This window comes from Copadichromis virginalis, linkage group LG1 (assembly GCF_057382275.1).
Source record: "Copadichromis virginalis isolate Kocher_CV1m ecotype Utaka linkage group LG1, C_Virginalis_male_GT1.1, whole genome shotgun sequence".
Lineage (NCBI taxonomy): Eukaryota > Metazoa > Chordata > Actinopteri > Cichliformes > Cichlidae > Copadichromis > Copadichromis virginalis.
The window spans coordinates 24,603,908-24,619,578 of NC_140618.1; the positions used below are offsets into that span (position 1 = coordinate 24,603,908).

At 39.5% G+C, this 15,671-nt stretch overlaps 1 protein-coding gene across 2 annotated transcripts; it reads left to right on the forward strand.

Moving 5' to 3' along the window:
- The first annotated feature begins 590 nt into the window (after positions 1-590).
- Positions 591-8,006, forward strand: slc5a7a (solute carrier family 5 member 7a). Of its 2 annotated transcripts, XM_085455923.1 has the most exons (9): positions 591-1,597; positions 2,337-2,562; positions 2,790-2,903; positions 3,210-3,365; positions 3,500-3,648; positions 3,841-3,984; positions 4,636-4,789; positions 5,700-5,917; positions 6,031-8,006. In XM_085455923.1, exons 2-9 carry the CDS (start codon positions 2,379-2,381, stop codon positions 6,703-6,705), a joined length of 1,794 nt encoding a protein of 597 aa, XP_085312049.1. In that variant the 5' UTR covers positions 591-1,597; positions 2,337-2,378; the 3' UTR covers positions 6,706-8,006. The 2 variants fall into 2 exon arrangements, with proteins under 2 accessions (XP_085312049.1, XP_085312057.1); XM_085455931.1 differs by having other exon boundaries at positions 591-2,562.
- Positions 8,007-15,671: the final 7,665 nt, after the last annotated feature.

Below are 15,671 nucleotides of genomic sequence, written 5' to 3' on the forward strand. Positions count from 1 at the left end.
TTATTAGGAATGTGTATGTAATGAGACTTCAACCATTAAACAAAATGTAGAGTCTTAGCTTCAGTGTTTAGCTTGAAAATGTATCGGGGTTGTGTCCCAGCCATCTGTGAAACATGTCGTTAGAAAGCTTTCCAGCTGTCTGCCGGATGTTTTAGCTTTTGGCATCAATATTGATTAGAATCAAGTTAGATGTCAACAAAAAAAACATACTTTTAATTCAGCCATCATACAAGTACTCAGCTTTTCACATGCTCCTGTGATATATTGTCGCCGTAATTTGGCCTTTAAACAAACCGTATTTGACTGTGTTTTGCAGAATTAACCGTATATTGAAAAGCCATGTTAGACTCCCTTGTTACTCTTAGACTGGGTAAGTTCCAAAGTCATATTACTAATGTCTAACTCTGTTTTGTTGACCGTATGATTTAATCAAATGAAATAAAAGAGCTCAAAGAGAAATCATGGAATAACAGCTGATATAAATATTAACTTTATGATAATTAAAAGGAAGTAGCAATCATACATATCAGATTCTCACGCAGTCTGAGCGGTTAGAATATTGTCCACTGTCCTTGGTGCTGAAACGAGAATGTTGTCTTTCCCAAAGAGGGCGCTGTACATGGGTAGCAGTTAAAACAAGCTTTTGTCTTGGTAAAAACCACAGCCCTCTATCAGATATCAGTTGTACTTATACGCGCGCGTGTGTATGTGTGTGCTCGCCAGTCAGAGCGTATCGTTAAATCTCTCCGCTGCTCTCCAGGATCCATCCTAATTGGATGCCTCCGTTTTGGCAAGAGGTCCAGATTAAACGAGCTCGTGCAGAGGAAGCCATTAAGTGGTCACAGCTCAAGTATATCCTGAAGGGCAAGTGGCAGACACACTTAAACGAGTTCTAATAGGTCCAAGATGAGAGTGTCTTCAAGAAGGTTTTAGGAATTAAAAATTTGAGTGATATATATTTAAAGTAATTTTTTATTTACAGATATTTGTCTCTTTATAATTTTTCGCCTGCAAGGACATTCGGACAAGCTTTCTACGTCCTCGACGCTCAAAACTTGCGCGGAGCAAAGCTGTTTGCGATTGTGAGACGAGGAGAGGACGTCGGACAAAAGGCCGTGAAGTGTGGCTGCGCAGTCAAGTGACTATCAATCACTTGAGTTTGGAAGAGCAGGAGCCACTGGAAGCTTGAAACTCCCCCACAACATATTGATTATTTGGTGCGTAAAAACGCCGCATTCAAATTCATGTCAGGCTATTGAGCTTCTTTAAAAAGTGAACGATGTCCGTCCATCCTCCTTTTGGCGTAAAGGAATCTCTTCCGCCCTCCCACCACTCACATCAGCCATTACACTGTGACGCGTTTCAATACAAGGTGCTCATTAAGAGGGACGTTTGGTTTCTCTGACGTAGGTTTCAGTTCTCTAACGGCACCTGCCCCCTTTTATAAGCCTCAGTAAGTCACCCGGGAGACCTCCACCAACAGTTCAATTTGACTGTTCCTCACTGTGCGGCGGAAGGTCGAGGGTCTTCAGAAAAAGTCTGTTACGCGCTCCGTTACCCTTAAGTGCCCCAGCACATGACTCTAAAAATACTTCAGGTAAGTTCTGCATGTTTTTCAAGTTTTCCTACATTTTTAGAAGCATTTAGCAAATAGCTTTTTGCACAGGACGCTTTCTTGTTTTTTTTAACGTGTCAAAAATGGGTAATGATTTTTTTTCATGCGCTCTGTGCGTAAATTGAATTTTACGTACATGATTCATTACAGGAGACAGACAAAGAAAAGGACAGACCAAAGTCTATTACCATAGGACCGCTGACCATTTTTAAAATGAATTCTGAACAATTTGTTTGGTTTATTTTTTATTTAAAGAATCGTTTCTATGTTTTTTCCCCAACAAGGCAACATGCACCTTGGGCTGTATCATGTTATTTTGATAAACCGTACCAAGAAAACATGGTATTTATTTTCAATACATTTTCATCTTACGCGATAATGTGGAGATGATTTTACCCCAAAATAGCCAAAAAACATATTTTTATAAAGAGGTTTTTGTGGTTAATCTTTACCTCGATTTTTTTTCTTTTGTTTGTAAAGGTAGAAAAGCACATGAAATTTGCTTCTGTATCGGCAACAGGGAATAAAAAGTAATTTACCATTTTAAAAGTTAAAGTAGTCATTACATCAAATCGAGCATAGAAAGATGTTTATTTTTTATACATTTATTTCAAACCAACCTAACAATTCAACATGTTGCTTCTGTCACTTTCTTGTCCAAAAGTCGGAAATAAAAGCCAAATAATTACTTCTTTTTTTTTTTTACTTTGACTCCACACAGGTCTTGATGCCTTCCCGTTCCTAGCGGAAGACCGCTGCGACGATGACCATCCATGTAGAGGGGCTTGTGGCTATCGCGGTCTTTTATCTGCTGATCCTGTTCGTCGGCATCTGGGCGGCATGGAAGAACAAGCACTCCGGAGAGGCGGAGGGCACCGACCGCAGCGAAACCATCATGGTCGGAGGGAGAGATATTGGATTATTTGTGGGTGGATTCACCATGACAGGTGAGGTTTTAACTTGTTATAACTAAGTGACACAAAGGAGATTGGTGTCTTTTTTAAAGACACTTTCTTCTTTTAATAAGTGGAATGAGCTTAAATTAATATTTTCTGATTGTTTTAATTAGTTCTGTAAATGTATTTCACTTTGGCCAAGTTTGTGTTCAGATTTTTGCTCGTTATAATTCATATTGGAAGCTTTAATCTGATGCGTGTATGTGCAAAATTTCCAGCGACCTGGGTTGGAGGAGGGTACATCAATGGCACTGCAGAGTATGTGTATCTTCCAGATTATGGCTTGGCTTGGGCTCAAGCCCCATTTGGATATGCACTCAGTCTAGTTCTGGGTGAGTGTTTCTTTGTGTTTAAAATAATGCAAATTGCTGATTTTATATTGCTTCTGAGATATTATATTGCTTGAGAAAGGATTTGGGGCAATTTGGACACAGATCTGATATCTTTCTACCCATTTACATTTAAACAAAGCAGCACTTTAATGCTCTTACTTACTGGGTGCTAATCAGACCTCTACAAGTATTATTCTGCTAAAGAGTCTGAGGGGGACTCTTTAGGTTTGCTTTTTTGTTTGTTTGTTGTTTTTTTCTGCCAGGGGCTGTGGACATAATATGTAATGTGTGCACCCTTTGTACCAGGTGGTCTCTTTTTTGCTAAGCCCATGCGCTCACGAGGTTACGTCACTATGTTGGACCCGTTCCAGCAGCTGTACGGGAAACGAATGGGAGGCCTTCTCTTCATACCTGCTCTCATGGGCGAGATTTTCTGGTCTGCCGCCATCTTATCAGCCCTCGGTAAATTTTACTGTTGTAATCAGTACAAGATAAGCGATCGGTGTGGTCAGTGAAGTCAAGCTTCATCATTTGACTTCATGATGCTGCAGTGATCATAACATCCTTTCAATCTGTTCATCTCTTCACGATCTCAGGTGCCACTCTGAGTGTCATCGTGGACATCAACATTAAGATGTCCGTGGTCATCTCTGCGCTTATTGCAATCTTTTACACCCTGGTTGGAGGACTTTACTCTGTGGCCTACACAGATGTTGTGCAGCTGTTTTGTATCTTTGTTGGTCTGGTAGGTTCACGCCAATCTGAAAATTAAATCACCCTCATTAATATATGGTAGTGTAACAAAAAACATGCAAATATATACTGCTTCACCTCTATATATTTTTTTAAGAACCCTCTTTTATTTGGATTTTCTTGTATGCAGCGTCTCTCTCTTCTCATCTTCTTTTCCATCGATACTTGTTTTTCTTGTCTGCAGTGGATCAGTGTCCCTTTTGCTTTGATCAACCCTGCGGTGTCAGACATCACTGTTACTGCCGTGAAGCACTTGTACCAGTCACCCTGGATAGGCAGCGTCCAGAAGGGGGACACTTGGGTCTGGATTGACAACTTCTGCCTCTTGGTACTGTAACCACGAGCTGTTGATCTCATGTTTTATCTCACTGCTTTATTACCCTGGAAAAATACTGACACTAATTAGATGGATAAATTAAATTGTGAGACGATTTGTTGATCAAATACTCCAAAATGACTGAAATGAGCTGAAAATAGTGAATGCTGCCAATCAGAGGCATTTAAAATCGGTGAACTATAGTAACCACTGATTTACATTTGTATTAGTTTCTTCTTTTATTTTGGAGACAAATTCTGCCAGCTGATTACTCTGATAAATCATCTAAAAGTGAATTTGCCATAGTAATAACTGCTTGTTGCAGCAATAAAATGTATTAGACTCTCAAAATGAATCTTCCGCTTACCGGCAGCTGCTGTGAAGCTGTAATAGTTGACTGTAATGTGGTTTTACTTTATAGCACAGTTTGGTTTTTTTTAAATGTTTTTATGCAAACACAAATTAAATGCAAATGATTAAAAGTATTTTTCTCCTTCAATCATGACCTCATCTTGTGCTTTTAATAACTTTCTTATCCCCCCCAGTTAAAAATCTTTTTGATTAGAGGATTTTGCTTGTTGTACAGATTTATGATTTGGGGTTATAATAAATGAGATTATATTGACCGTGAGTGCTATTCACTTGATTTGAACTGTGCTGCAGATGTTAGGAGGAATACCTTGGCAAGTGTATTTCCAGAGAGTCCTGTCAGCCTCTTCGGCTACGTACGCCCAGGTCCTTTCCTTTCTGGCTGCTTTCGGGTGCCTCGTCATGGCTGTGCCCTCCGTTCTCATCGGGGCCATCGGGGCCTCCACAGGTTAGAGACAATAATGTATGGTGTATTCATATATGTATGTATGATGAGGGTCAGCAGCTCTGTCTTCTGTCATCATGGTAAAGTGGAAGTGCTGTCCTGAATACTGTGGCAGGTGTTGATACTTCACAATAGTGTCACATCTATACAAGAACCTTCAGATGAAAAACGAAGGTTGGATTCAACAATGAGTGTGTTTCAGCCAAAGTGTGCCATGGGTTTGCCTCCCAGTACTTAGCCATAGATGCCAAGTACCTGATGCTGCTATCTTATATTCTTTTCATGTCTTTTGTGAAGTACTTCTATGTTGTGTATAAAGCCAGAAGAAGGTGTCATTCTATGTCTGTTTGTGTGTGTGTGTGTGTGTGTGTGTGTGTGTGTGTGTGTGTGTGTGTGTGTTTGTTTGGGACTGCTCTGGATGGATCCATGTTGCCCTTAGATCTGAGAGAACCTGGTAAATAGCAGCTGGTTCGCCTCATCCATAATGAAACAGCAATCAGTTTAATAACCATGCTGGTTGTGTAAATATTACATTAGAGGAAGGCAAGGGACCGAATTAGTAGTTTGATCTTCAGATTTTTTTCTGGCTTCAGATTCCTCAGTGAACAGGTGATGTTGCTCTGTTTTGTCCTGTACTAAAATATATATTATTTATATCTATTATTTGCAGAAGCAAGAAATTTAAAAGAACAAATGTGATTCTCCAGTGCAAATATATTTAATATTTAACATGTTGTGCATGTCCAGCTATGGCTTTAATGTTTCTCTGTTTATTTGGTTGAATTTCGTTGGTGCAGAATTATGAATTTCTCTGCATGAATGTGCTTGTATAGATTTATAGATATTAGTGGGTGTATTTTGCACTTCTGTTCATCACGGATGTCTTTTAAAATGTTTATTTTGCCGTCCTCAGACTGGAACCAGACATCCTACGGTGCCATTCCCCCTAAAAACAAAACTGAAGCAGATATGATATTACCCATTGTCCTCCAACACCTTTGCCCTCCATTTGTCTCCTTTTTTGGCCTGGGAGCAGTTTCTGCAGCCGTCATGTCGTCTGCAGACTCCTCCATCCTTTCAGCAAGCTCCATGTTTGCAAGGAACATCTACCAGCTTGCCTTCAGACAGTCAGTAAGTGCATGTCTGGTCCTTGGACACATGTAATTATGCACTAACAGTTTTCTCTTTAAGTTTAAATAAAATTCATCTTGACGTGTATTTTTCGCTTCTATCTTTCTGCTTAGGCATCTGACCGTGAAATTGTGTGGGTGATGCGTATCACTATCTTTGTATTCGGTGGTCTTGCCACCTTGATGGCCCTGGTAACCGGCACGGTTTACGGCCTCTGGTACCTGAGCTCAGATCTGGTTTACGTCATCATCTTCCCCCAGCTGCTCAGTGTGCTCTTTGTCAAAGGAACCAACACTTACGGCTCAGTAGCTGCATATCTGTTTGGTATGGTGCTGCGTATAGGCGGAGGTGAGCCCTACCTGCAGCTTCCTCCCTTCATTTACTACCCCGGCTGGATGACTGAGCAGCGGAAGCACCATATAACCGGAGAACTGGAAGAAATCGTTGTCCAAAAGTTCCCCTTCAAGACCGTATCGATGCTGGCCTCCTTTCTGGGTAACGTTGCTGTCTCATACCTGGCAAAGTACCTGTTTGAGAGTGGCAAGATTTCACACAAATACGACTTTCTTGATGCCGTGGTGTCCAAGCACAGCGGAGAGATCATGGATAAAACTACGCTTGTGACTCGTGGCAACGCCATCGGGCTGTCGGAGATGGCGCCCATGAAACCGCGGCTGAGTGTGACCTTGGCGGCTGCCTTTACACGCCGTGATACGTTGCCAACAGAAACAGTAGAGGAGGAAGAGGAAGAGTCCAGCCCTGACTCCTCCCACCACGAGGAAGAATGACGCAGTAAAATGAAGAAAATTAAATAAACAAAAAGTGAGCAATTGACTGAACTGACAGAGAATCAAAAGACAGCAAAGAAACATCGTCTTACGGGACTACAAATACAGCACCCCGCCTGACTGGATAACAGCTACGTGCCAGGATATATAGTGTAGCAGCTTGCTGATTGTCAAGACATGAAGCGGTCTTTCTGTGAAGTAAAGCAAACACGCCTACATACATACATACACTCAGAGTATTTATCAATAGCTGTTTCTACTATATATTCATTCTTTTTATTAACTGGTTTGGTGAAAACTGTGTTTAGAGACTTTTTAATTGATTATTAATTTTCCATCGATAACAAGAAAGGCACTCACTTGCTGAAAGATGCTACTGTTCACACAGAGCAAAAGAGGGTGAAATATTCAATCAGAAGTACAACACAGACTGACAGCACAACCACTGTTTAGACTCAATGTACAAATCAGATGAAAGCAATAACACACACACACACACACCTTAACAGCTGTACGGAAATGATTACAGAGCGCCGCCTGTGAGAGTAACTGAAACAGATCAGCAAAAGGAGATGATGGATATGATTTTCTCTTTTATTAAACTGGGTTTTCATATATAAATTAGTTCTCACACAATTCCACATAAAGACAGACAGGAAGTCACGTCTCTCATGTTCGTTATAGATCAATGAACCTATACTCATAATTACTGTGAATCAAGAAAGGCACGAATCACGTGCCACGCCGTGTAGAAAATATACAAGCAGTAGTGATGGTAGCAGACTTGAAGCATTAGCTAATATTCTCTTTAATGTCAGGTGTAGACACTGTTTTAAAGTATGTAAACTAGTGTTTAAAATGATCTTGTAATCAGCTGCCTTAATGAAGCTCGGTAAAACAGATGCTCTCGTTTCCACAGCTCTGATGCCGGTGAGACTGCAGTGAACTAAGACTTGAATATGAATGTAACCTCTACCAAAAAAGAAAAAAACAGAAAAAAAAAATCGGATTATATCCAATAGTGTACTTCTAGCTTTTATTCATGATTTGCAAAGAGTTGCAGAACAATGTGGTGGCAGGTTCAGACGGATCTGTTGTTTGCTTGTTGTCAGCAGTGTACAGATTATTTTCTCTGTGATGTGTATCTTTATGTACATACAAGAGTGGAGAAAAAAATCAAGGATGACAAATAATGCTGGTTAAAATTATTCATATACGATAGGAAGGATGTTTATTTATTTTTGATGTCATAAAAAATTGAAACAATAAAAAAAGCAAATTATAAAAATATATAAAAATAATTTTTATAAGAAGAGAAAATTGTCACTTCACTTCTTTCTTGTCTGTTTTTTTAATGATCTTCAATACTGAATATTTGAAGTTGTCATATTTCCATTAAGCACGTCCATTTCTATATTTCTTTATATATTTCTTTTAGCTGCTTTCTCTGTTTTATTCAGTCGGGAACGAAACGCACAGAGAACCGTGAGCTTTCAGGGATGAGGTCTTGTTGTGGGGGTTTTATGGTAGTGGTTTCCAACCTTAATGGCATGTGATTGCTGTGACTCATATTGCAGGGGTTCAACCAAAAGGATTATTATTCACTCACACTAAATTAGAAAAAAATAACCTATAATTTACAAAAAGAAGGAACAAAGACCAGAAAAAGCCTCAGATATCTATTTCTTCTGTTATTTTAGAGTATTACAGCCAATTGTAATCATTTCCTTATATTCTGGCGAGCTAACCACTTGCGACCCCCCCGCTGTCAGTTATTTTGACATGTAGACTTTCTTTCATGCAGGGACAGGCTGAACATGAATTTGCTTCTCCAGACGTGTTGTTGTTTGTTAGGCCCTTCAGCTAGCTGGATGGCAGACTGAGGAACAAGAAAACGTCCAAAAACGTGACTGAAATTACAATCGCTTGGCTTGCATCTTTGTTCCCCTCCTTGTCCACAGTGAAAGATGGCATCTTAAAATAGCTCTCCTCTCTGGTTATTTACATTACTTTAAGTGCTGGACTCTCTGTCATCTGGACTCAGGGAGGAGCCATCCGAGGGTGGGCAGACTTGCTCGTGATCAGGCGGGGCAGATAAGACTTGGGTGGTGTACCTTAATGGCGTCCGATGCCATAAAATTCACCAGCTCCGGAATAGCGCAGGAATGACGCAGGTGCCCCACCCATCCGCCACACCGCCTCCCTACATTATCAGTGTCCTTTCTTGACGTCCTTGAGGACTTGGAGCAATCCCATAAAGAGAACAGAGGGTGGAGAAAGAGAGCGAGTTCCATCTCCATTCATAGAAAGTACCTCAGAGAGCACTCATGATAATTAACAATTATGGGGGGGGGGAACTGTCACTTGTCCAAAAGTCAATCCATTTATCCAGGCCTTTACGGGAGGAGGAGATTGTTGGGGGAGGGTTTTCTGCAGAGGACTGTCATCTGGAGAGAATTTGGACACAAACCAAAACAGATTTGTTGATTCATAAGCACTAGATATATTTAGAGTCTCCTGGGATGTCTTTGCAGGCGTCATTGATAGTTTGGTCTTTGTTTTCATCGTGAAATTCTAATGTTTTTTTTAATTGTTTCTTTTCATCTGTTCTTCTACGAAGGGATGTTGTTAAAATATGCACTTAGATCTCAAAAGGAGACCAGCAAACAAAGAATTCCCTAAACGGGATCAATAATTTTTGGGGGAGTAAAAAGGGGTTTTTTTTGTTGTTTTTTTAATTAGAGGTTTTCAAATCTCACTGTAGTCTAGTGATGTGACTTGTTATTAAATTTCTCCCAAGTAACACTTACTGTACTGAGACCCCAACATTCTTTATGTCGGTCTTACCAACAGCAGCCGGTGGAAATTTCTTTCATTTATAAAAGTCTTAAGACACTTTTCCTTCACTGCACTTTATCTGCTTCAGCTGTCTTCTCTGATTTCTTAGTGAGCTCATTTTCCCAGACCAACCTGAAGAGACAAGCAGGAATTCTTGGAATCAAGGTCCCGCTTTCCCTGAATGTGGACACAAGGAGATGAGATTACAGACGGCACATTCAGATACACATCTCACGTGCTGCAGTCGGGCATAAATTTAAAGAGCAGACTCGAGGTAAGGTAGCTGTTCAGGTATCAAACTGCTTGCTGGAAAATGCCATTTGCTGTGAGGATTGGTTATTATTTATTTTTTTAAAGCTCTGAAAGAGACTGAGCTTCCAGCAACCAACAACAATACTGTGACACCAAAACAGCTCACAACAAAGCGCATCAACACACGTAAAGCCACGGCGCCACAAGAATAACGTACAGTAAAAATATAAACATTACAACATTAACATTAAACAAACACTATCTGGCAGAGTATTTCTAACAGTAATGCAGCAAATAATCAAGCCAAAGGAATTTTCACTTTAAGACTTTTATATTTTTAAAACTATGTTATGGCAAAGAAGGAAGTGAATTGCATTTTAGGATACCCACTTTTGAAGACAAATTCAAATAACCCTGAAGTGATTAAATCACATTTTAAACTATTTTTACAAGTTAATAAAAACTGAATACAAGCTAGCCTCATCATCTGGAGCCGTGGCACTGTGAAGGCAATCTCAAAAGCCCTTTGCTCATTTATTAAGACTCTATCTAATAAGGAGAAATCTTATTTTAGTAAAGCTCCAAGCCCCAATCACTTAACCCTGTCTTGGTGCTGAAACACAGACTAGAAAGCAGCTAAAATGCTTGATACCTCAAAGAAATGTGTTTTTTATTATCTGGTATTATAAAAAACATTTTTATTTTTTTTATTTATTTATTTATTTTTAGGGGGGGGAGTCCCCTGTGCATCATCCTGCTCAGTGATGGTCAAATACACCGATATACAAAGTGAAGTAATAATATAAAATGCACACTGTGGAGGAAACCTTTGATGAAATCTGGACATGCATTCTCTATCTCCTCTGCACACAATGTGACACAAGCTCATATCTTATCTAAGGCTCATGCACCATTATCATGTCTGCTATTTATGTCCTTCTTAAGTAATGTCCCCTAATTTAATCACAAGGGAGCTAATTGAAACATGGGAGGAGGGGATAAGACAAACAAGCGATGTCCATTTGAGGACAAATGTGGTGCTGTGTGTGTGATGTAGTAATGCAAATTGAAATAAAGAAATAAAAATAATGCTTTTTCTGCTTTTAGGTACAAACATGATGCTTTTTTTCCAATGTATGAACAGATGTGTACACAAACACACCGTACAATAATGTCACGTCTAATTGTTTCCCATATATCTGTCCATCTCCTCCATTAGTCTCTCCAAGCAGCTGAGGAACATCTGCAGCAAAATGAATGCAATGGCTGCTCTAATCGAATCAGCCAGGAGAACTTAATTATACAAGCAGCTTTGTTCCATTCGTGCTGGCTGCAGGTAGACTGTCTAGAGCTCACCGCAGGAATGAGACAAATGCTCTGCAATCAGCAAACCTACTAATTCTTAATGAGTCAGAGCCACGAATCAGCTTCAGCAATATGGAATTCTAGCTGTGGCTGACAGACTTGCTTAAATCCAGATTTTACAAGTAGGGGAGAGCCATCAGCTCTACTCGATCAATGAGAATCAAATTGTTCCGATGCACCATGGTCAGTGTGTAGAGACAAAAAAACAACGAAAGAAAAGAAAAACAAGTGCAACATGATGATTAGTTTTACATTTTTGCTTGTTTTGGTTGAATATACTGCTAAGTTTACATGTGGTTTGACTACATTTGACAACATTTTGCTGGTGGGTAACCCAAAACTGGCTGAAATATTCCACTTTTCTTCTCTTAATCAAAGACATCTTTGTCGATCCTGGTGAACAGGTGCCTTCAAAATGAACATTTGTCTCACATTCTTGGCAGTCCTTTCAAATTTGCAGTCATATATTTTCTTGTTCAGATGTATTGATAACCATGGTACTTATTAACCCAATCACACACATTCAACTAATTTTTTTTTTTAATGTCTGTACCTAATCGCCTTGTCATGGTTCAGTATCTTCCCCAGGGATACATCAATATGTAGACTGGAGAAGTTGGGGATCGACAGCCACCCTCATATGAAGCATACAATGTATGTACAATGTATATTTTAATATTGTGTCCTGAGAAAAATGTGAGTTGGACCTTTTTCTTTGACAAAGTTAGTTTGGAAAATTGAGCAAGCTGTACAATGCTGATGCGTCTGTAGTATCTTTATTTCTCTACATGTCTTGTTGATCTCCTGATGGCTGCTCTGCTTCACAGCAGGTTCGCCTTCAGCCCATCTCTTTTCTAAAGACAGGAAGGAACGGGTGTGCTGGCTGGACCATCATTTTTTCCTCCCATAGAAAGTCAGTGATGAGAATAATGTCGTGGCCATACACTCCACACACACACACAAACATTAAAAAAAACACATTAGCCCCAAGGGACGTGTGCACTCTTTGAATGAAGACGCAGAGGGTGGAAAGGACTGATGTGAACCTTTCATATACACACTTAAACACACAAGAGCCTGAGTGGGGATGGGGGTGGGTGACCCAGGACTAAAGACGCCACATTTTAGATAAAAATTCAGTTCAGCTGTCCTGTAATTTTAACTACAGCTATGATTTAGTGGTATTTTAAGTAGCTTAACAAGATGAACTATTGTTTTATTAGATAATTATTGGGATTGTATTTGATTAAATTCAATACAAAGCAGTAAAGTAACACTGTGGTTCAGAAATGGTGCAGCATAGGAGACGAAACAAAGGACAAAGAAAGAAGGAAAGGGTCATCCTACCTCTGAGCTCATCGTGACGTATATCTGCCCGCAGCTCCGCCCTGGCCTACGTGTGCTTTATGCATGCGTATTGGAGTGTCTTTAGTATCACAATCAGTGCTCGAGCTGAATCTGAGCCAGAAGATCCATTAGAGCTGATTGAGGAGCATCAGGGTGCAGAAGTAAGCTTGAGAGAAGGTGAGACGGAGAAAAGACATAACCAACATGAGCACGAGGACAACTGGAGCCACAAGTAACTCTACACAAGTAAAGACACACATACATGTACAGTAGTACAAAGAATATTATGTAAAACCGCTCGACAATAGTGGAAAGTATACCAATAAAGTGTATCGATATGAGTCAAAGTGTGCGTCTGCAGTTCAACATCAACAAATGAAGTTAACAGGAGTTCATGTGACTAGTTCACATGACATAGAAATCAGCTTTTAAACAGAGTGCAGTTATGGGTTTCTTCAAATATTAACTAGGTGACAATAAATGTCCTAAAACCAAAATTAATTTGCAGGTGACAAACTAACCATTTAAAGACTGAGCTGGCACGTTGAAGTTCCAAAGACACACCCACAGATCCACCAATTAAACTGTAAACAAGACACGATCAGCGTTAATTGTTCACTGTTTCAAAAGAAAATAAAGTCCTTGTTATAACATGTCAGTGACACAGATGTTTTTGAAGCAGTTGTTAAAATTGTTTAATGCATTAGAAACATTGTATGCTAATGAATTAGAAAATGCATTACTTCAAAGATCGAGACACAGGGATGATGCCTTTGTTGTTTTGTCATAGATGATGTGAAGGTAATCATTTTCATCAAGGCCTCATTCTTAGAACAGATTGCAAATGGTAAAGATGAATTACACTGGACTCACTGTTTCTTATACGAAGTAATTTTGATTATTAGTTACATTATTGATTAACAACTGACTGAAAATCAGTATCAGATAATTAAAGGTATTTACAGGTTTATCTGACTTTTATACATCACATACACAGCTTCAGCCAAAGTGCCCACTAGAGGGCACACTTGTTCAAAAGTCTACAAATATTCTAAATCACAAAACTAATGAGTCATAATTCTGGTTTGTTTTTGTCAGATGTCAAACAAATCCAGATGCAACCTGAGAAGGGAACATGAAAGAGCCTGTGCATCAATCATCCAGGGATGAGGGAAATCTCAGATGGTTGATTCTGTTCATCATTACATTTATCACTGAGACATAACTTTCAGCATACTGGTTACTTAACAGCCTTTTGGAAATGATTTTCATACTTTCATGTTACAGTAAAAAAGAAATAATCCCCCCTTTTGTTGTAGATGCGTAGTATTAGATGGTGGGCTCAAGCCTGAAGCTATCAAATTGAAGAGGTGGAGGTGGAAGGACGTCTGGTTGGTGTACTACAACCCTCCTAGCCGCCTGTGGATGCTGGGAGAAGACAGCACTGTCTTATGAAGCCAAGTCAACCAGTGATACATGCAAACTTGTATCCTGGTGATAATTGGAGAGATGTCTGCCAATAAGTCTTTTGTGCAATATGAGGACATCTGAATAAGCTTTAAAGGTCATATTGTGAGTTGCTAACCTCTGGATTAGCTCGCATGTCATTGCACTGAAGATCTCAACAACTTTAACGTCAATGTTAATGTTTTCATCCTGAATTGATTGAATAAAAATGGCAGTTTTATAAAAGTTACACATCCCCATTTTTGCCGTTTCCTGTCTTGGCTGCTTCATTCATGTTGGAAATATCATATCCACTAGCAAGCTGACTCTGAGTGAGACCATCAGCCTCAGCAGTGAAGGGCAGAAAGGTGCATGTGGAATACACATTACGGTATTCTACCAATTATGTAAGTGTTAAGAAAAAAATTATATCTCTATGTTTTGATAATAGTTTTTCAACATCTAATATTTAAGATAATTCTGATCTTTTTGTCATTAATCTCTTGGATGAGCCCCCAACAGTGCATGGTCCCCTGGGCAAGTGTCCAGCATGCCCTTGGGATGATCCAGCCAAGCCTGGATGGCAAAATGTCTCTGGACCGGTGTTGTACCAAAAAATGATTGTGGATTCATATTTAATCTGGTGTAAATGACTCTTTGAACAAAAAAACAGTAATATTCCGGCAGCTGGGGTGCCAAAATAATACCAGAAAATACCAGAAAATAACTTTCTCATAAAAATACGGCTATTTTCAGTAATGACAATACAGTTTGTTGCCCTAATTTTACATGGGATTTTCAAGTGCTTTTAAACATTAAATTAGGAACATTTTAACGTGATTAAACAATGAAATTACCTATAAACAAGGTCAATGAATGCGGCAATATGAATAATAATACTTAACAGTTGGTTTAAATAATAATAATGGATTGCATTTATATAGCGCTATTCAAGACCCTCAAAGCACTTTACAATTCCACTATTCATTCACTCAGGCAAGCTACAGTTAGCCATAGCTGCCCTGGGGCAGACTGACAGAAGCGAGGCTGCCATATCGCACCATCGGCCCCTCTGGCCATCACCAGTACGTGGTAGGTGAAGTGTCTTGCCCAAAGACACAACGACCGAGACTGTCGGAGCCGGGGCTCGAACCGGCAACCTTTGGATCGATTTGGATCGGTCGCTTCCCAACTCATCTAGCCCGGATCCTTTGGATCCGTTGTTGATTATAAGCTAGATGATGCCCGCTAATGTTTGGCTCGAGTCTCCTAAAATCACACTCTGAGAAACCTCTGAGAAACCCTAAATATTTGAACAAATATAACCACATTTTATGAAAAGAACAATATTTATTAATATTTGAAACACACTTAACTTGGGACACAGGAATGATTGTAGAAAAGTTTTCTTCAACAACTGCAATACACATGTATATTTTCAAAAGGTGACATCTCTGGCCCCTTTCTGGCCCCGACACAGTTGACTACAACACTTTCTTCTGGATTAAGCATCTCATATTCTCTTATTCATCTCTTATTCTGTGTTTCTCTTCATCCACCAGGATTGATTTTCAGTACTGGAGGGCTGAAAATGGACTTTCCCACCCCGTTCATGAGTGAGGTATGAAAAACATATGAAGCTAATTTTGTTAAGCACAGTGTTATTGTGAATTGCCCCTACTTAAAATGAATTCAATTGGGCTGAATTAAATTTCTTT